Raw genomic sequence first — 22,804 nt, 5'->3', positions numbered from 1 at the left:
GCCTGTAGCATTCAGGGGCGGATCCAGGACGGACTTCTGGGGGGCGGTGGGTTGTAATACTGCTACTTAGAGCTACTTTTAAGAGCGTCAAAAAATAAACTATATATTTTATTTATATATAAAATAAAAGTTTCCTCTTCTGGGGGGGAGATCGCCCGATCGCCCCCCCCCCTGGATTCGCCCCTGGTAGCATCTAGAGACATTTAGGTTCTAATAGCGAGTTTTTGACCAATTTACAAATTGTTCATTCCGAATATAGTAAATCGTACAGCGTATTATTTCTTGAAAAATGTTTCATTTTTTGTATAGCTAAAAAAAAGTTTATGACTTTTTTTTTCTGCGTCAGTTCAACGTTGGGCCATACTAAAGGAACATATTAGTAGTCTCACTTTAAAATCATAATCCACCACAAGGTGGGAGAGCCGAATTGATGCTCTGACTCAGTTATCAAATATAGGAAGTTTATGATGCCTTACTTCAAATAAGTAATGACAATACAACCGATAGAATGGTCGTCCACGATGCTCTGTGTATAGCAAACCAGCTGAGTTACTTTTCTTTCCTTTACTCAGTCGTTGTCTGATATGACTTTAAAGCATTGATTCTCATGTGTTGGATGCAGTAGGATTTCTTGAAAATATATCTGGGTACTTTGAGAGGAGCAGAAATTATGCAAAGTTTAAATCTTACTTAGTTGATACGATGGACTTGGCATCAGCATTAGATACGGGTGATCCACTGATACGTAATACAGTGCAAGCTCGAAGTCGAAAGAAGAGACAGTTTCAGTACGAGGCAGAGGATGAAGCTACTGAAAACATCCACAAACAAGATACAAGATCGATTTTTATTACAAAGTTCTAGAAGTGATTGTGTTAGCTTTTAAGAGAAAGATTTGAGCAACTTAAACATCACAGCGAATATTTCAATTTTCTTTGCGATATAAGTAATCGTAAAGATATAGCCTACCACCTGAACTTTTTGTCTGAAAAGTGTACTAAACTTACCACCATTTTAACACACGAAGAATTGAAAGATATTAACCCCAGTGATTTGAAAGACAAACTGAAAGTGTTATCCACTATAATTAAGCCTGTGAAAGTTCACAAAAAAAAATAATAATAATAATAATAATAATTAAGGAACATGACTTTGCTCCCAATGTTAGTATTGCACGTAGAATTTTGTTAATCTTGCCTGTAACAGTGGCAAGTGGAGAAAGAAGTTTTTGGAAACTTAAGTTTATTAGAAACTATCTACACTCTTCTATGTCTGAAACACGCTTGAGTGGTCTAGCGACGATATCAATAGAACACAAATTGGCTAAAACATTGGACTACGTGATGTGATAAAGGAATTTGCTCATATCAAAGCAAGAAAAGTTTCTTTCAATTAAGATATGTTAAATTTATGTATATCTATTGTGTTTTAGTACATTATAAGGCTTAAGCTAATCACTTACATTTACCATAATATCTGATTTACTGTATTATCTTCTTGCTCCATACTCTGTTGAAAACGCCTTTTGATATAAAGTAAGCCTAAAAATTAAAATTCTTAGTCATGATTAAAGTATATTTTTAAAATTTTATTTTCTGTATGCGCTGCTCTATATTACAGATATACAGCGAAATCGAGCATACTGAATATTGTGTCAGTATAGAGTCGTTTAAATATTACGTGAACATTCCAGAAAGGTAGTTTTTTTTGTTTACTTTTCCATTTTATACATGTTTTTAAATGACACTTGAACGTTATCTGTCAAAATAAGGTTTGCGGATTAAAGGGGCGGCATGTGAAAGCACCGCCCAAGGCGGCAAAATTGCTAGCGCCGGCCCTGAGTAGAGAAGCTCTGCCTTCTGATTGTTGTCTCCAGAACAGACCATAGATGTTCTATGGGGTTCATGTCTGGGGATTGGGGAGGCGTGCGAAGCTGTTTCAAGGTATTATAGAGTAGCCACAATCGAGTATTTTCCGCTGTATGTTTGGAGTCGTTGTCTTGCTGAACAATAAATTGTTTTCAAGAACCATCTTCTGTGCACTAGTATGGAGATTTTCCTTTAATATGTTAATATACACTTTGTGGATCATCACTCCATCGATAAGGTGGAGACGACCCACCCCTGAGGCACTCATACAACCCCAGACGAGCACGGACCCTCCTCCGTGTCTTACTTTAGGGACGAGATTTTGAGGATTCATCTCTGTATTCACCTTGCGCCATACAATACGCCTCCCATTGGACTCGATAAAGTTAAATTTACTTTCGTCCGAAAATATGACCCTATTCCAGAAAGAAGCCTGATCCCTTATCTTTATACTCTTTTTCAAACTTTAGTCTCTTTATACGATTTGTCTTGTTCACCCAGAACATTTTGCTGGCTATCCAACCATGATACCTTGCAAATATTCCGCACTGTACTGGCTGATACTTTAACACCGCGTGTTTCCAGATCAGTTGCCAATTGCACAGCACTATTTTTTGGAACCTTTTTTCTTTCCCTAATAATGTAACGTTTATCTTGTTCGCTCAACAGTCTTGGTCTTCCAGTTTTTCTTTTTTCGCACAGTGATAGAAACATTATACATCGCAATTATTGTTTGTACTGTTGTACGAGGCCTGTCTGCAAGGTTTGCTATCTTTCTCAAAGACTTACCCTTCTTATGCAATTTAATAATTACTTTTCTTGTCTCCTCATTTGTTTCTGTTCGGTTGCTTCCCACTTTGACAGCCCAACGTGCAGTTTTTTTCACTTCTAATCACAACTAAACTCATTCTGTTACTCATCATGCTATACAGAGGTATATACTCAGGTGAATACTAGTGAACCCCAGTTGTGGTATCTTTGTTTCGTATTCGTACGTCAGGTGTACGATCACTTTTTGCGTTTACTCTATACACTTTCTACGGAATTTATTTACTTTCTGACCATTAAACTTGTCTTTGTGGTTCTTTATTGATACATTCATAAAGCTTAGTTTTCATTATTCACATTGTGTGTGTTATTACACTTCTTAAATTTTCTGTTTCTTTTTCGCAGGCATTCTCGTTTCAATAGCATAGGTGTACGAACACTTTCTGCGCTCACTGTATGTACAGTAAATACAAATTTATAATTTTTGACTTTACGAAGTGTTCAATGTAATTGTTCAATAATTAACATAAGCAGGCATTCATTAATTTATATTAATATAATAATTAATAAAACTAATAAGCGGGTGATTGATGACTCAGTGGTAGAGTTTTCATCTATGGTATTCTAACCCAGGACATGTGGGTTTTCGATGGCTAATTTTGTGTTCGAAAATTTTCCCGGTGGAAGGCCTACCTTTTTTCTTATATTTGTTTCATCATCACTCATTAACGAATTTAGTTTATCAAAACTCTATAGCCATATATTGATTCTGTCCGTCAGTGAAGCAAACAGTCTCAAGAACTATCTGATGGATTACCAATCAATTTTGGCCATGATGTACAGAGTCAATAGTTAAGAATCGAGTTCCCTGATGAATGTAATATTCAAACCGGAAGCGGTACAAATCAACCATTTCCGGTTTTAACGTTAATCATTATATAGTAAATATGGTAATAGATAGCGAGAAGCGGTTTCCAGTAATCGACATATATATAACATTCATGTAGATAGAATGTTACCCAATTTGTGCATCTGCTGAAAATAATGAGCTTAGGTATTTAGAGAGCATTTTCCGCTTTAGAAAATGTGTGCTTGGTAAAGAATGTAGAGAATTAGCTGAGTCAGGCATGTAGCTAGAATATGGTAATAGGAAGGGGGGGGGGGGTGTCTGTCACGAAATACTGTGGTTATTTACCAGGGGCTCAATCATTCTAAACTATTTTATTGGCAACATATATTGGTTCGTTTAGCCAAGATTTCTAAATGGGGGGATGATATGAAATACTGTGGTTACACACCAGAGGCTCGATCAATCTAAATATTTTACTGACAACATACCCATATTGATTGGTTAGGACAATAAAATGAGGATATATTAGTAAGTATTTTAATTAGAAGCTATGAAGAAATCTCGAGTAAAAGAATATAAAAAAGTATTGAAAAAGATATAGTTTTCCGAGGTCATTCGAACGGTGTCGAGAATTTTGCGTCTGGGAAATTTGCGCCCTACCTCAAGAACAGGGAAAATTGCGCCTGCGATGTATCTCCACCGGGAAGTTGAGCCCTGCGAAATAAAAGAACCTATTGGAGCTTACGCATTTGCTCGGAGGGGCTGACATTACAGCATAAACAATCCTCCCCCACAACCATGCCATTTGTGATTTATTTTCATTGTGGCTATATAAGGGGAGAATAAACTTCAATATAAGCCAAAAGAACACAACGGATCAAAGCAATCACTGCTTCTTCCAGAGATGATTTTGGGGGAACACTGGCCTCCCCAGAGCTCTCAGAGTGCCCCCTCGGAGGAGATCAAAATAATACGTCTATAATATAATAATAAATAGAATAGTACCAGCAGTGACCCCCCTCCGGAATACTAAGTGTGCCCCCCGGAACATTTTTTTTCTGAAAGAACAACTGAACGCAATTGTGTGTTTGAATTCCAGCAAGTAAGCACACTGTACATAGTTTTCTTGATAATATTACTGAACTGATTTTACATTCACTTTACATTTTCTTTTCTATATTTTGTGTCCTGAAAAGCCAAACAACTCGCAAGGATTGTGAACAGAGATATCTGGGTAGAGCCAAACAACCTTTTGTAGATTAAATTATACTCTTTGATTATATTAATAATTATATATCAGTCATTTATACTTTTTTGTAAATTTTGTAGTATAATGAAAAATTGTATTTGTATGGATTGCCCTTTAGTGAACTAAAATTGTATTTTTTTCATTTGTTCGGAATATTATAACGGATGGAGTAACTCACTGAGACGATGATAGGCAAGCCTAGTTCAAGTGTGAGTGGAAGTTACTTTACACAATACAAAAATAAGTTGAATTGTAGTGCGCTAACATCCCAGTGCAAATATATAGCCGGCGCATTTTCCCCTCTTTTTGGGGTAGGGCGCAAACATCCCAGTGCAAATATATTGCGAGCGCATTTTTTCCTATTTTTGTGGTAGGGCGCAAATTTCCTGGGCGCAAAATTCTCTCGTCAAGGAAAATATAATGTCCGTGAAGTTGACAAGCCACTTATGTCAGACTCCAATTTCGACTTTAAACGTCGCTACTGCTACGTTAGTGTTCGATAGTGACGCAAATCGTTATACTCCACAGATAACGTGTGCTTTTTAAATAATGGATATAGGTCTTCTAACTGCATGCCAACACGCCCCTTCTAAGAATCATCTCAAAAATGAGGTTAACCGTTAGAGCAAGTAAGTGCTCATTAGAGCCATTAACATTAATGCCTCCATCGTACGGCCCTATGAGTAATGATAATAGCACGCTCTTTGCTAGTCTCAATGCGTCCCTATATTCTCGCGAACATTCTGACGTGCCCAAGTTAGTTACCTTTTTTTTTTTTTGTAACTATTGTTTATCTGTTATTGTTTATTGCTAGTCTGCAGAGTAGTCCTTACATTAATATGCCATTGTCCTTGATAATCATTGCGTATTTACAAGCAGTTTGTTATTACTGTTAGAAGATATCAAAAAACAACAGATAAAATCTACTCTTAACGGTTCACATTTTTCTCTTACAGTACATAAACGATTGATAATAATAATAATAATAATAATAATAATAATAATAATAATAATAATAATAATAATAATAATAATAAGACTATTCCAGCATAAAAGTTATCAATTGCATCCCACTGGCAACAAGAGACGCATATTTTAACTTCACAAAAATTAGTTTCTCACGATTTTCTGGAAAACTACGTATGATAACATCTTCATTATGTCAAGTTGTTTATCTCAGTGTGATATATGTCTTACCTCTGGACAATATCACAGTAAAACAAAAATTAAATATTAGAAGTACATCGTACTTTTGGACTACATCTCATTAACCATGGGAAGATTGAGTAGTGTATACTTGAGGATTTAAGTTTCAGCTTAATTTGCATCATACATTCTTAGGATTACAAAAAGGAAATTTGTTCGTTTGCGTTTGAACAAAATTCTTAGGATTACAAAAAGAAAAAATATTTTTTCCGAATTCCGGATTTTTTCCGAAATCCGGAATTTTTTCCGAAATCCGGAATTTTTCTAAATTCCGGATTTTTTCCGAATTCCGGATTTTTCCGAAATCCGGAATTTTTCCAAATTCCGGAATTTTTCCGAAATCTGGATTTTTTCCGAAATCCGGAATTTTTCCGAATTCCGGAATTTTTCCGAATTCCGGATTTTTTCCGAAATCCGGAATTTTTCCGAATTCCGGAATTTTCCGATTTTACTTTCCGGATTCCGGAAAGTAAAAATTCCGGAATTGGCCATCCCTAGTATAGGACCATAATAAAGATCACTATTAATTTGGGTGGTCCATCTTGTTTCATTTAGGGGTGCAAAATTGACATAATATAAAAATAAGCGATACGTTGTATTACGTGTTTTGTTTTTGGCCCATTTTATCCCCTTTGATGAGGTCCTATTACCTTATATGATTATATGGTCATGTATAGGGTTCCATTTCCTTTCATAAGACATAGGTACATTTGTCCACCCTTTTAAAATTAGGGAGGGGTACATTGACTCACCCCCTCAGTTTTGGAGATTTACCAATTTAAGCATTTGGTGTTGTAGCTCAGGACATTAATATGTATCATGGGAAATTTGGGTGGTCCACGTCGTTCACTTTTACGGATAAAAAATTGCCAAAATATAAATATAAGGAATCTGTTGTACCACGTTTTTGGTTTTTGGTCCGCATTATTTCCTTTGATGAGATCCTATTACCGTATGTGGTTATATGGTCATGTATAGGGATGAATTTTCTATCATAAGACACAGGTACATTCATGAACTCCTTTAAAGATTTGGGAGTTGTACCTCGGCTCATCCCCTCCATTTTAGAAATTGTTTAATATAAACATTTGCTATCATAGTACAGGACCTCAATATATACCACTATAAATTTGGATGGTCCAACTTGTTCCCTTTCATGGGTAAATGACTACCAAAAATAAAATTTCGGAGGTTATTGACCCATTTTCTTCTGTTTGGATGAAGTCTTGTTACTTTATGTGATTATGTGGGCATATACAGCAGTCTTCTTAAGAGATAGATACATCGATGATTTCATCTTAAGATTTTGGTAGAGGTACATTGGCCCACCCTTAAGTTTGGAAATTGGCCAATTTAAAACTTTGATATAATAATATAGGACTCTAATATGTATCGCTACTTATAAACTTCGGGGATCCATCTCGTTCCCTTTTAAGGTTAAAAAATAATAAAAATTAGTATGACCATGTGTTCGGCTATTGAACCAATTTTTTCTCTTTAATTAGCGCTCTATTATTTTATATAAACATATGAATAAGTTTAGAGGTCTATTTTCTTTTATAAGGCATGAGTACATTGATACTTTCATCTTAAAATTTGGTAAAGGTACATTGGATCACCCCTTAAAGTTTAGAAATTGCCCAATTTGGCATAATAATACCGGGCCATAACAAATACCATTATAATTTTCTTTCTCTTTCATCGATAAACATTTGTGAAAAATGTAAATTAACCTTTTAATAAGGATGAAAGTACAGGGATTGATATCCTTAATACTTTGATGATCACTTTTTAAAATCCGTTGGGTACAGAGGACCATTCCTTAAGTTTGGGAATTATTAAAAAACGAAATTTGGTAAATGTTTTCTAGAGCCCTTTGTAAATGTTGATGTTCCTCTTATGGACAAATATTGAAATTTCGAAGGTAATTGACTTATTTTATCTTCTCTGATACGGATTTATCATAGAATGAGTAGAGTATTTATTAGTTTTCCATAAGACACAGGTACTTTTTTGTAACAAACTTAAACTTTGGGAGGGTTCCATTTCTTATTGTCATATCAATAATTGGTAGCTGTTCTTCAGATTGGGAGGTTCCCATTCTTTGGGGAAATCATTGTCAAATGTTAGTATGATCACGTGGTCAGTTATTGACCTATGATGGGATTAGGAGTCCAGGACATTGGTACATTGATGCTTTGTAGGGTAATTTGAGTATTGTCAAAATGAAATTACGTCATTAGTTTTGATTATTTCCGCCTATGGACCAAATATGAACTTAACCAATACGATGTACGACGTGATTGCCCTTGATGAGAAAGTGTAAAGGGTTTCATTTCCATTGTTGTTGTACTTCTTAAGTTTGAGTACACACTTCTAGAAAGCAGTAAATTCGGCTATGGTAAACAATTGACGGACATTTCTGATCTTATTGAACATATAATGATACGGTTGAGTCTAAGACTTAGATATATCGAGAGAGGTACGTAGGGTCATTTTTTTAAATTTGGGAAATGTGATAAACAGAATTTTAGTATGAGGTGCGAAATATGAAACAATACTTTGACGAACTGTAGTCAGATTTCATAGTCTAAGATTATTAGTGGTGGTTGATTTGAAATTGAACTTTAGAAATCCGATAGCTAACCTTACTGAATCCTATGACTCATAGTGTAAAGGCAATACATGTAACAACACTGAAATTTAGTCAGAAGATGATGTAGTCTGACTCTGGCAAAGTTATTGTTGATGCAATTTGATTAGATGGTCACTATCTTTCGTGCAATCTGATTGGTTGATTACTATCTTTAAGGCAATCTGTTTGGTTGATGATTTTCAAATCTTTGCTGCATTCAGTTTTAAGTTTTCTTTAACATTTATCGATTACTGTTATAAAATCGTGGTTTGAACATTTTCGTTCAAAATTTTGCACTCACTGATAAATATGATCGAAACCGCGTATTTATTAATCGAATAGTTAAAAACGGGATAAAGTTTGACGGTTAACCCTGAAACGTAAAACGATTTGTTTGAAACTTTTGCTTTGAATTATTTTTGTTTCAAGATTTTTGAAAACATTTTCGTTTCTAAATGATTGTTTGAAATTTTTGTTTGTAAGATGTGTTCTTTTCAAAGTTTTTGTTTGAATTGTTTGTACTTTTGTTTTCGTTTCAAACTTTAAAGAATTTTTTTTTGAAAATTTTGTTTGGAAATTTTTGTTTCAAATTTTAGTTTTTCAAAATTGTTTGATTTTTTATTTTTTTGTTTGCAAATATCTTGTTAGAAATTGTTTGAAATTTTTGTTTAAATTTTTTGTTTGAAATTTTTCTTTGGAAATTTTTGTTTGTACAATTTTGTGTTTGAAATTTTTGTTTGTACAATTTTTGTTTGAAATTTTTGTTTGAAAAATTTTGGTTTCGAACTTTTAAAGTTTGTGCTCTCATTAATAGAGAACGAGAACTTTCTAGAACAAAACCATCTGATAACGTTGTTATCATGGTGCAATAGTACACGACAGAGCATGGTAACACAACGTCATTAGTTTTGCATCATCGTTCGATTTATATTCTTCATAACTTAATCATGGCTACTTCTCTGCAGTTTTTAAACGCACGTGATGTGATGAAATCATTTACCAAGATTACTGATTTACTACAGAATATACCGTAAAGAATCTTAGGTAGCCGAATGATTCCTACAAAGTTTGGATAAAGAATCGTAGTGAAGCTTGAAACTGATAAGAATATTATTTTACCAGCAAGATATTTACCCCTGGAAGCACCAAAACAAGAAAAACTGTTACGCTTCTTAAACACTGGATCTGCATCTTTATGCTACAAATGATTCTCGTGCCTAAGTCATCAATTTGAATTCAGTTAACAGCCTAATCTGTGAATTTGATTTTGTCAGCATGACGTCAGCAATTGTGATGAAATCATAAATTCAAACGTCAGTTCATTCTTCTCCAATGACGTCAGCAATAGCTCTATGATATTATCAATGCAAACTTCAGCAAATTCCGTGTCAACCTATGAAATCATTCGAGCAAGTACGTTTCAGTAGAAATGATGAGTACTTCTAACGATAAAAGGTTACTGTTTGCAAACTATTATCCAATAATTATTTTTAAACCAAAACATGACATGGTTGGTATCTGTGCTTCAACCTTTGAACCTGTGATTCAATTGGGCAAAGCAGCGCAATTTGGTGCACAACTGGCCCGTGAGAATAGCAAATATAAAGTACATGAATCGACCAAATTAATCATTATTTTTGATTAGCTAAGTGTGACCATAGTCAAATCATTAGGCTGAAATCAAGAAGTTGTGCTATATACAGTCCTCGAGAATATGGTGCAATTTCGTAAAAAGAGTACATTGCATGAAGCCCACACCCTGGTGTATCTAACTTTAACAGAATGGGAAAAGTTCATCAATGTATTTGAATGTGTTAAACATGCAGTGGAAATGTGCAACAAAACAGGTATATTCCTGAAAAAGTACTATTTTGAGAAATGTGTCATACATATTGTACAACAGGTATCTAGATGGTTTGATGGTTGCCAACCTCATCCGTGGGTACATACCTGCATTGACTAAAAGTTCATTTGTGATGAAATGGAAATTGAGTTTCTACCAATTGGCATTGCAATAGACCTTAAAAACTTCAATTGGAATTAAAATTATACGCTAAAGACAAAATAGTGCAAGAAGTTCAAAATATATTGTATCGACAAAATCCTGATACTTTATCTGGTATGGGTGTATGTGATTAACAAGTGCAATGTAATAAAATGATCAATCGCAAAGATTTGGTTTTTCATTTAAAATACAACCTCATGTTCTGACGTGCACTACTGCATAATGATAAAGAATGTTACCAGATGTTTCTGTTCTAAACAGTTCCGTTTCTTTATTAACGAGTGCGCAAACTTAAAACAAATTGAAACCAAAATTTTCCAAACAAAAATTTCAAAGAAATTACAATCAAAAATTGAAAACAAAAAAATAAAACAAAAATTTCTAGCAAAAATGTTGAAACAAAATAAACTTTAAACAATAATTTAAAAAATCAAACTATAAATTTGGAAACGAAAAAATCAAACAAAAAGTTACAAACAATTTTCAAACGAAAAGGTGAAACAAATATTTCCAAGGTTTTCAAAAAAAATTGAGACGAAAACTATTTGGTATTCGTTAGGGCCCGGTACTATTTTGCTAAATTGGGCAATTTCTAAACTTTAATAGGTTTGTCAATGTCCCTCTATCAAATTTTGAGATAAAGGCATCAATGTGGTCATGCCTTATAAAAGAAAATAGACCCCTAAACATATGTGTACGTTCATATAAAATAATAAAACCCTCATTAAAGGGAAAAATAGGTCAATAGCCTAATATATGGTCGTACTAATTTTTATATGGGAGGAGGGAAGGGAGGAATTATGTTTTTGGCAGAATAAATAACATTGTGTTTATTCCCTATTTTCTAAATGTATTATGACTGTGTTAATCGTAAACAGCGCACTCACTGGGTCAACAATTAGGTTATTGGTATTATTTCCTATATGCCTAGCGACGTCGAAAATTCATTGTTTAATGCAACAATAGCTACTACCTATACCACTAAATGCGATTCGCTGCATGATTTATGCAATGATCTGAGAGAAAAATTGTGTTGGCAACTTTGGACACGCATATCATGCTTATGGCATAATCGTTACAGTGCTATATCATTGTTAATATCAAATTAAAATATTTGGCCGCCTTGACAAATACGTCCCTTACACATTACCATCCATTTATAAATAGAGAGATTTAATCTCTAAACGTTAATATCGTAGTAGTGTCACTGTCCTTGTTTCAATAGCTTTATAAAGAGCTACGTCTATTCATATAAAACATATCAAACTGTTAAATACTAATATCAACCTGATTTTTCATTGTTTCAATAAATATGTTAACTTTATAAACATTACATGTATAAGTCATATCAACTTTGATAAGAACAGATAATACGCATTAGAACTTATATTATTAACTCACGTGTTGCCCTACGATGGATACACTGAAATAAGAAGTGGAGGTCTATATTCACGTGACTGTCATCCATACCGAACCTCTGCAGTATTTTTTCTTCGTGCAAATGCACCCATCTCTACCAGATGACATAATATTGTTCTTGTGGAAAACAAGCACTATACAACTTCCACCAATTCGTAAGTTGTTGTTTGGGTTGTATTTGTTAGTTGTATTAGTATGTACCAGATATTTTAGTATATTCATTACAGTTGGTTAGGTTGCAATGATTTATTATACTCTGTACAGTATTAGTTGAACGTAGACGCTTGGGTTAGTTAGATCAATGATTGATTTCGCCTCAAATAACAAAAGGGACTATGTTTGCAGGGAAATGCTTAGAGATTATTATTATTCATCTCAGCTATTCCCAGACCTATGGATTCAACACAAGATTTTGTCAATAGACTTACCTCCTCATCCAGTTGGGGACAGCTTGAACTAGAAAGGCTCGCAAATTAGTCCACGTCAGCGAGCACGAATACTAAGAAATTATATTATTATTATACATCAACCCTATTCTAATTTTCCATGTAGGAAGTTCTCCCTAATATACCTTTTCAAAAAAATTTTAAAAATAAGGCTTCTTTCTCAAAGTTAAAATGTACAAAATTTCACTTTCTAAGTTATCGCTCTTTTGAGATACACAATTTAAGAGTGAGTATTTTAGACCTAGGATTATTTTACCGAGAGCATATTTGCACACGTATTGTTTTGCGGTGATATATTGTCCTAGGATTGCTTTACAAGGCGTATATCATTTGAGAGACTAATTTTCAGCGGATATCCTTATGGTAAGATTGTTTTACTGAAATGTATATCAGAACAATTTAACTATGGTCTTACATAGCTTAGGTCTGTTCTTCCTGTAGATATGTTTTCTTTAACTGTTTACCGAAGGAATTCTCAATGGAGCACATCCATGCCGTTATACCTTAAAATAAATAACATATATAATCATTCATTCTTTTCTTAGCTTGGATCCGGTTTCTTTTCAGTTTGAAAAAATCTAATTTAATGTACTTCTAATCTATCTTACATCGTTTAATATATACACCATATAAGACGTATATCATATACGATGTTCGTATATATTCAGTTGAGCATAGGTTGCGGTCAGAAGCTGTAAAATAGTTTAGTGTCAATTTGACATTTGTTCTTAAAGAACTAATAAAGTGTATTCAGACAATAATACCTCCATCCGGGCTGCGTTTTCGTTTACATTATCTTATGAAATTAAAACAAACAAATATATATCATAATTGACGTTAAAATTGATCACGAGGTTTTAATCACAATTATTTATAGAAGCTCAGGCTCTGAAGATTTCAACAGTGATTTCCTCTTCACGGAAATTTAATACAATTTACAACGAGAAAATATATAATTTGTTTTCTCTTTCTCATTTAACTGTTATAATATATTCCATTCCCACAACATGATGTGTTACTTTTGTTATTAATTAATATTACAACTAATCTAGATGTCTTATTAAATTTTCAATTCTCCTAAATACCGTAAAACATTTTAATAAATTTCCAGCAAATTGTTCATTTCCCCAATATCACTTTTTGACTATTTTAATCTTTTTTCCATAATGCATATGTTTCTATCCTGATACAGTCTATAACTCAACATACTAAATGTTTCATGTTATATTTATTTAATACTGTATTCAATATAAAAATATGTTACGCTTATCTAAACGATATTTTCCTTTACTCGAATAACACTTTAGACTGTTCTTAGCTTCAGTCTATTTCCCATTCAAATTTCTTAACTTCACATTACGCCACCTTAATACATAAACCTCGCTCCTTCATACTCAACTCTGCTACTCCAAGTTGTATGGTTGGTGCAATGTCAATTGATTATGTATATGATTTAAGTAGAAAGTAGATCAATATATCATTTCAGCTTGTAGTGAAGAATGTATTAATCGGTTTATAACAGCACGTTTTTAAAGTGCAATAATCCTATTTAATCCATGTCATCTTCATTCTTTTTGAAATATTTATTTTAAGCACAGCATTGTATCTGTTGACATTATCATATCAAATACAAGAATCTGTATCGAAATATTAAATCCAACTTACTCTTTTGTATAGACTTTGAATGGACAATAATCATGGGGTTTTAGTAATTTACTTAACAGTCTAATATGCGTCTTCAATTATACCGATATCAGGAAACTGACAGTTTGCCCTGAAACAAAACAAGACTGGTTTTGATTCCTTGCTCCGTGTAATGATACAACACGATGGGCCTTGATCACATTGTGCCTGTACTTCTATTACTAGGAAATTGACTACGAAACTTTGCTTTCTGCAATTTTAAGAATTTACTTCATATTCAAAAAGATGAGACTTAAAAATATACAGAAGCTGAGTAGGTTTTACCAGAGAAACTAGGAAGCAGCAGGTATAATCTATAAGTCATGTCAATTAAGGACGGCACGGTTCCGGCCTGTCTCTCTTTGGAATCTACAAAAACTATAAGATTTCTTTTCCGCCATCTAAACTAAGAACTTTTTTGTTGGTTAAGAATCGTTTGAGCGTATTGGCCATGTCAGCCTTCTCCAGATAACGATATATTAGTTTCCAGTCATGTCTATTATTCAATATTTTTTCACGTACTTCACTAATAAATTACTTTTTTCAATAGGGATACAGCTTTCATGGCACAGCATGAAACAAAATCGGTAGTCCGTGGTCTGAAAACTAGTATACCACATGCATTATATCGTCAGTTGTTTATTCATCATGCAAAGGCAAAAGTAATAGTTACATTGCTAACTCGATTAGATTTATTGAGAACATTTTGTTTTGTACTGTATGGTTACTTAGAGTATAAGCCATGCATAAAGTGTTGGTATCATTTAATTGAATACTATATGAGTTTTTAAGTTCTATATTCCTGAGACCTAATGGCCACTCCCATCAGCTTGAGGCTTACCGTGTTATTTGTTATGTTTATAACGAAATATTATGCTTGAAGAAATTTTGCAACTTAAGTTGATAGTTAATAGTACTCCTATTCTTCTTATAGCCAACTGACATCTTCCTTCCTGGTTCACTGAAAAACATAAATGGATGTTATTGTTGTTCAAAATCTTTAGGTTTTGAGAGCATGCGTAAAGGTTATGTTGGTTCTTTCAACTACATTGATTATAAAAATTTAATGCAATTCCGTCATGTGTTGAGGCAAGATTAACTCAATTTGATGTTTTGAAGTTAATCAGTAAAGTTTATCATATTATGGTTAAATTATACTGTACTTAATAGGAATTAAACATGTAATAAAGTTGATTTTTTTTCATAAAATGATGCAAATTTTAAAACATTATTTATTTTATGCAATTTCAGAAGACCTTTAACCACAAAATCATGAAAACACTATGGAGATATATAATAAGTACAAGTGTTTTTGCGTGCTATGTTGTTTCGTCTGAGATCATTCCTCACCTGGAAATCACTCCTATCAAGAATTTGGAGGTCAAGAAATATAGCCATAACTACTGTAAATACGAATGGTACATTAAAGTAGAAACCAGGTTTAAGGGCAAGACAATATACAATTGGGATGTGAAGAAGGATATTATTAAAAAGGATAGCAACACCAATATACTCCGAGTTACATCTACAATAATCGGTATGAATAGCATACATTTGATTGAATATATAAGTTAATCAGGTTTCATTGAACACCTGCTAACTTATGTGGTCTTCGCATCTATTTAGAGCCTCCTACTTTGAAGTTGTAAATAAGACATTGTGTTGACTGAAAATATTGCAGACGTAGTATTATTTTGTAGAAACCTTGCGTATTTGTGCTTGTTGTACGGTAGCGTCATTTAAAGATTTCCTTTGGCGTGGGTGTGAATATTTTACAACGATACAGAGGTTCACATTTTCAATAAATATATCATTATGTCATTTTAATATAGATATCTTAAATTTAATTCTCAGTCTTCTTTCCCTTATTACTTTAGTCTCTCTAAAATAAAGGTATAAAACTATATAATATATTTAGTAACATAAAAAGCGATAATAACCATGATATTAATATTACAATAATTGAAATCGGATGTTAAGACTACTGAAATACTGCAATCTTATATGCGAAGCTTAAAGAAAGTATTATATGTATTATTGCTAAACTATAAAAATTATTGTACTAATGCATGCAAAAATTATGGGTTCCAAAAGGGGAAAATATTATAGCAGAATATTCAGTTTATGAGCAAATATCTAATAATAAAATTAAGGAGCGCATACTGTTACACACATTTAGGTTCTTTAGAGTCAACATGATTTATTATTCTTAAAGCGATTATACTCCAATAATATCAAAGTTAGTTTCAACAAAATTTTCATTTGAATTGGACGCTTCAAAACAGTTAGAATTTAAACCTTTAACACAGTTTCTAAGCGTCTTTATAAAATATTAAAAATCAGAAACGTTAAGACACTATATCGTAAACCAAATTTATTAGTACTAATTAACTTGCAAGCGTTTTCTGCAAATACGCTTTAAGAAAACTCTAAAAAGCTCTTTTATAGTTTGAACTTAATTATGCATTTTTAAAATCAGACATATCTTTTGTATCTCTGCAATTTTACATTGTTGTTAGCAGTAGAACTCTTACTTCGTTATCACATAATGTGGAGAAAAACATGAGATTATTGAAGGAGCGGACGTACGAATTGTTCAAGATGGGAAGCATAAACGCGTTCTTAAGCATGTGTGAAGCAGCTGCCATTTACTACGCTTAAGCAAAGATCACTCTTTTCTCTTCGAACATATTTGTCAACATTAATTTTGATGTTGGTATATTTTAATATGAACAACTAAATTTGAAATATGTGTGTAAGTATAAAATAATTGAATTTAAGGTAAGTAAGCAGTTTATGGAAAAATGTTATATATGAAACTGGAAGAAATAGAAAAGACGATATATTTAAAGAATCATTTGATATATTTAAAGAATCGGTAGGTATACAGATACGATACTATTTTTTATCTCTAAGTATTGGCATTTTTGTAAACACGATAAAAGTGCATTCCAACCATGAACTCTGTATTTCCTGCGACAGTAGGCAATTTAAAAAAAAAGCTTTCTGGAGTGGATAAGGAGCAGAAAGGAGTTGGACTTAACCTCAATTTTGTTATAAATACAGAGTTAGTCTAAAAGACCTTTTAACGTGGGTTCCTGTCACCATGGCATGACCCCGTCTTCAGGTTGCGAATCGAGGAGAAGGCCTCTACATATACAGGTTAGCTGCGAATAAGCAGTCGCGGACAGCCAACTAGGAGTGGTCCTCCAGCTTGGGGTTTTGGGTAAGTCTAACAACCTCTTCCTGTAAAAAAAAATAAAAAAAAACTTGATCAGAAATATATACAAAAGCCTCGGACAAGGACTGATAACTTGGTACGACCTAAGCAATTGAAAACGGACATGATATTTGGAAAATGGAATATTAGAAGTCTTTACACGGCAGGTGCGTCAAAATCCGATTTGAGTGAGTTAGAGGAATAAGGATGGACCTAATAGGAGTTCAGGAAGTTTGGTGGGAAGGAAATAAAAATCACCAGTTAGGAACAGGGTTTTTCGTTCACAAACGAATATTACCAGAAATTGAATTTGTTATTGATAGACTTTCGTTTCTTAATCTTAAAGGACGGTGGTGTAATATTATTGTCTTAAATTACAAGCCCCAACTAAAGATAAGGATGACGATATAAAAGACGAACTTTTTATGACGAAAGTTGAACGGACATTTGACCAACTTCAGCGATAATATATGAAAATTCTATTAGGGGATTCCAATGCGAAGGGAGGACGAGAGCATATTTTCAAACCGATTATAGGGAACGAAAGTCTGCATAAGGAAAGTGGTGACAACGGTGCTAGACTCGTGTACTTTGTAACATCCAAAAACCTAATCGCGAACAGTCCAAAATTCTGACATCGCGAAGTTCATAAATACACTTGGACATCACCAGACGGAAAAACACATAATCAAATTGATCACGTTTTAGTAGATAAAAGAGGACAATCTAGCATAATTGATTCCCGGTCGTTTAGAGGGGCTGATTGTGACATTGATCACTACCTGGTAGCAGCGATAATACGAGAGAGATTATCGTTAAATAAAAGTAATATTCATTGTCAGAAAACGGAGAGATTTAATTTAAACAAATTAGAAGACAGCCAGGTAAGAAAGGAATACCAGATTGAAGTTTCGAATAGATTCTCGGCTTTAGAAGATTCGGAGTGCACTAGTGCTGAGGATACCTGGATTGATATTAGAGATAGCATTAAAAGTTCAGCAAAAAAAAAAAAAGAGAGAGGAAATACCTAGAAACAAACCATGGTTCGACCAGGAATGCATAAAACTAGCAGAGGAGATAAAACAGTCACAATTACGCTGGCTACAAAATCCAAATGAAATAACTACACAAAAATTCGCAGAAATCAGGAGGGAAACTTCCAAAACTTTTAGAACAAAGAAACGCGATTTTCTGAAACCTAAAATTAAGGAACTTGAAGATAATAGTAAAAATAAAAACATCCGGGATATGTATAAGGGAATCAAAGAATTTAAGAAAGGCTACCAAGCTCGTGCTTATATATTAAAAAAATCTGACGGTACAGTTCTCACTGACACGGATAGCATCTTAAATAGATGGATAGATTTCTTTGACGATTTGCTTAACACGCAACCAAAACTAGTGTGAGTGGAGAAAAGGAGATAAACACCGTAGAACCCTATATTTCAGATCCCAACCGAATAGAAGTAGAAACCGCTATAAAGAAATTAAAGAAACACAAATCTCCGCGTGTAGTTGAAATTCCGGCTGAGGTAATTTTAGCTGGAGGCGAAGAAATGTGGAACAAGATACACAAACTCATTCTCCTTATGTGGAACAAGGAAGAATTGCCACAAGAGTGGAAAGAATCAGTCATTGTTACAATTCACAAGAAAGGCGACAAAACTGACTGTAATTATTATCGAGGCATTTCTCTAGTGTCAACATTCTATAAAATCCTTTCAAATATTATATTAGCAAGATTGACACATACTCAGATGACATTATTGTAGATTATCAGTGCGGATTTAGGCGAAATCAATGAACTATCGACCAAATATTTACCATTCGCAAATACTCGAAAAAAGTTGGAATACAATACCCTGGTACATCAACTATTTATTGATTTTAGAAAAGTACGACTCGGTTAGGAGGGAAACATTATACAACCTTCTTACAGAACTAGGAATACCGAGAAAGCTAATTAGATTAATTAAGGTATATTTAAATGAATCCCAAAATAAAGTCTGGGTAGCAAAATTGTTGTCAAGTGTTTTCACGTCAAAAATGGGTAGAAAGGAGAAAATGGCCTGAAGAAAGGAGAAGCGTTTCGCCATTATTATTTAACTTTGTTCAGGAATACGCAATAAGAAAAATCAAAGATAGCAACCAGGGCCTAGAGTTGAACGGTAAACCCCATAATGATCAAAATGGGTAACTCAGAAATATTTGAATTGTTAATTAATATATAACTAAACTTAGATAAAATAAAACGAAAATAAACAATAATGAAGCTGGAGGTAATAAAATAAAAGTAGTGATAGTTCTCAACCCAAGTGGGATATCCAGTCTTTCATAAAAATAAAAACACTTTATAAAATAATGGTATATTTTCTTTATAGGAAATGTTTAGTAAATAAATAAATTAAATATATAATTACTATAATGCAAACACAGTTCCTCGATACTGGATTGTGTACTATACTGAAGATAATGAATACTATTACAAGCATTTACATAAGTAAATAGAGAAAGTAGCTAAGTATTTTTTTAAGTACATAGTTGAAAATAAATGGGAAATACAATATTCTATCCTCAGACAAAATATAAGTTTGAGACAAAATATAAGCTTTTAGGATCTCAGACAAAATATAAGTTTTCAGAACCTTCATGTTTAGCTAGCAAGTAACACGTGCGACATTATTCCTTGCAGTTCCAGGTTAAATTTCCAGTAGGGAAACATAAAAAGTGAATATGTTTTTCGCTTACTCTCATTAATTATCAGTCACCTTTGTCCTTAAAAACATAAATGAAGGACGTTGAATTAAATAATTTCATTTCATACTTTCCAGTGATTTCATCGTCTCAGTCGTCAGTTGTTTCTATTGTTCTATGTATTACGACTTATTTACGCAACGGGTTCTATTGCTCTACGTATTACGACTTATTTACGCAATTGGCATATATATACGGGTTGACGCAACTGGTGCGAATTTGAAGGTGGTATTTTTCTGGTTTAGTTCGTCTACCATTACTACTACTACAAGCTGTCCGTAACACCATCTGACCACTAAGTTGTAGCATGTTCGAATGTGCTTGCAGCTTGCGGAACTATGCAGTGCGGTCTTTTTGTGCACCAGAAAGATCTTAGACAAATTGTCGTGCTGATCTCACAGGTTTGTCACACTTATACGACTTTATAAGTTGCAATTTCGTACTTCAGTGATCCTTAGCATTTTCGATAGATAGTTTAACAACAGACTTCCATGAACCTTAAGGCTTGTTGGTTTCACATGAAGTACAAAGGTAACAAAGAAAGATCTGTTGATCTTTTAGATGTATGTATTATATCGGTCCTCACACCGTGGGTTGTATGTGTGTGGAGATAAGGCAAAGATCAGTTATTGGTGTGTAAATGCAGAGAAAACTAAATACATGGAAGTGCGTCGCTACCGTAATATAGAAAATTATGGATACGTTAAAGTATTAAATAATACTTTTGATAAAGTGAATAGTTTTAAATATCTAGGATCAATATTAACAGAGGAAAATCATATTCACGAAGAAATCAAATGTCGACTAAAATGATGGGAATTTGTGTTATTATACGATTCAAAATCTCTTGTCGTCGCGAATTCTGTCGAAGAATTTTAAGCTTAAACTATACAAAACGATAATCATGTTTCTTGTTCAGTATGGTTGCGAAACATGGTCACTTACTCTGAGGGAAGAAAATAGACTTGAAGTATTTGAGAACAAGATCCTTAGAGGAATATTCGGACCCAAGAGGAACGGGAATGCGGAATGGCGGAAACTTCATAACGAGGAGCTACATAATTTATATGGTTTACCCAACATTATTAGGGTCGTCAAGTCTAGGATGCTTAGGTGGACGGGTCATGTAGCTAGAATGGAAGAAAGTAGAAACGTTTTCAAAGTCTTGACTGGAAGACTAATTGGAAAACGACCATTAGGGAGACGTAGTCGCAGATGAAAGGACAATATTAAGATGGATCTCGCAGAGATTGGAATACAAAATAGAAACTGGATGCAGTTAACCAAGGTTAGAAGTCAGTGTTCCATAGGCCATAGAGTTAGTTAGTTAGTTAGATTTTAGCTAGGCTAAGAGAAATAGTCAACTTTAGTGACCACCCAAATGATGAGTTTTAATTGCATGGTGACATAACCTACATGAGTTATAAGATACATCTGGAAGTTTTTGTTGTACAACTACATATGTTCTGTGTGTGAACCTTTGTGAACACGTGAAACATATAGTCTGTAGTCCAATTCTTCCCAAACACGCATCACTGATTCGATCTTTCAGTTGCGTCAGACTCTGAGGGAGAGGGAACATGTGAATGCCAGTGTGTTGGTGATCCATCCTGCACAAATATGAAATTGTCACTATCTTCTTCAAGTTGTAGCATCAGCCAAAGTTGCAACATCTCTATTAATGTTCTTCAGGTAATGGTTTCTTCTTGGAAAAAGAAAGGTCCATACACCTTTTGCGGTGGTACAGCACAATACACGTTAACCTTTGGGCAGTCCCTAATCTGCTCCACAATCCCGTGATGGTCTTTTGTTCTCCATATACTCACGTTATGTTTGTTTACGACATCACCAATATGAGAGGTAGATTCGTCTCCAAATGTAAGCAGCTGAAGAATGTCGTTTTTTTCTTCACAAAGATTTAGTATGAACGCACAAAACTCTAAACGTTGATGTTTGTCAGTTTCACTTTGCAATCGATATGGACGTTTTCGAGACTTGAAACGTTTTCGTAGAATTTTTAAGATAATCTTTTGAGGGATATCAAGTTACTTTCCTTCTCGTGTCGTTGATTTCCTCAGACTGCGAAAGCACTCAAAATTTCATTTGACGCTGGACATCTTTCCGTGTATTTCGTCCTACTTAGACAATCTGTTTCTTCAATTTTATGCACACAGTCATAAATGGACTGCCGTGTGGGCGTTTGTTTCCCATAATTTGTCCTAAAATGATGTTGCACTACAGTAACTGAATTTGTCTTGGTTTATTCCAGAACACAGACCACCTTCTCAACTTGACTCGCCATATTCCTCTAAGCAACGTCAAAGTCAAGTTCGAGAGCAGGGCCGCTTACGTCACACACCCGTCCCTGAAACAAAAGAAAAAGTGTCAGCCGCAAAACTTCAAGTATGTACGCATGTGCCATAGATAAAATATTTTTCCTCACAAAATATTTAACATTTTATACATTGTACAAGTCGTCTATTTCTTTCAGACTAACTCTGTATATTAGTGCTGCAAACTACAAATAAGAGAAAAAAATAAATTGTAAAGAATGACGATTCTATTATCATGAGGGCAATGAGTGAAATAAAAGTAAAAAAAAAAATGTTAGTTTAGCAGTTCAAAAATATGAATGGTAAGAAATTGATATAAAAAAGCTGTTGCTCAAATTTTTCCGAAAATAATAATATTAATAATAATC

General features: G+C 33.7%; 1 protein-coding gene across 1 annotated transcript in view; it reads left to right on the top strand.

Moving 5' to 3' along the window:
* The window catches only part of LOC145683404 (hemolymph lipopolysaccharide-binding protein-like), a 283,583-nt gene that overhangs the window by 28,792 nt on the left and 231,987 nt on the right, over nucleotides 1-22,804 (top strand). Inside the window, exon 2 of the mRNA XM_081754740.1 lies at nucleotides 15,381-15,666. Within this exon, the coding sequence (XP_081610866.1) occupies nucleotides 15,402-15,666 (265 nt within the window). The 5' untranslated portion in view covers nucleotides 15,381-15,401. The remainder of the gene's footprint in view (nucleotides 1-15,380; nucleotides 15,667-22,804) is intronic.

The sequence above is a fragment of the Thermobia domestica genome, chromosome 4 (assembly GCF_964235325.1).
Source record: "Thermobia domestica chromosome 4, izTheDome1.hap1.1, whole genome shotgun sequence".
Taxonomy (NCBI): domain Eukaryota; kingdom Metazoa; phylum Arthropoda; class Insecta; order Zygentoma; family Lepismatidae; genus Thermobia; species Thermobia domestica.
Note: the sequence above shows the minus strand (reverse complement) of the source record. Positions and strands in the feature narration are given on the sequence as shown.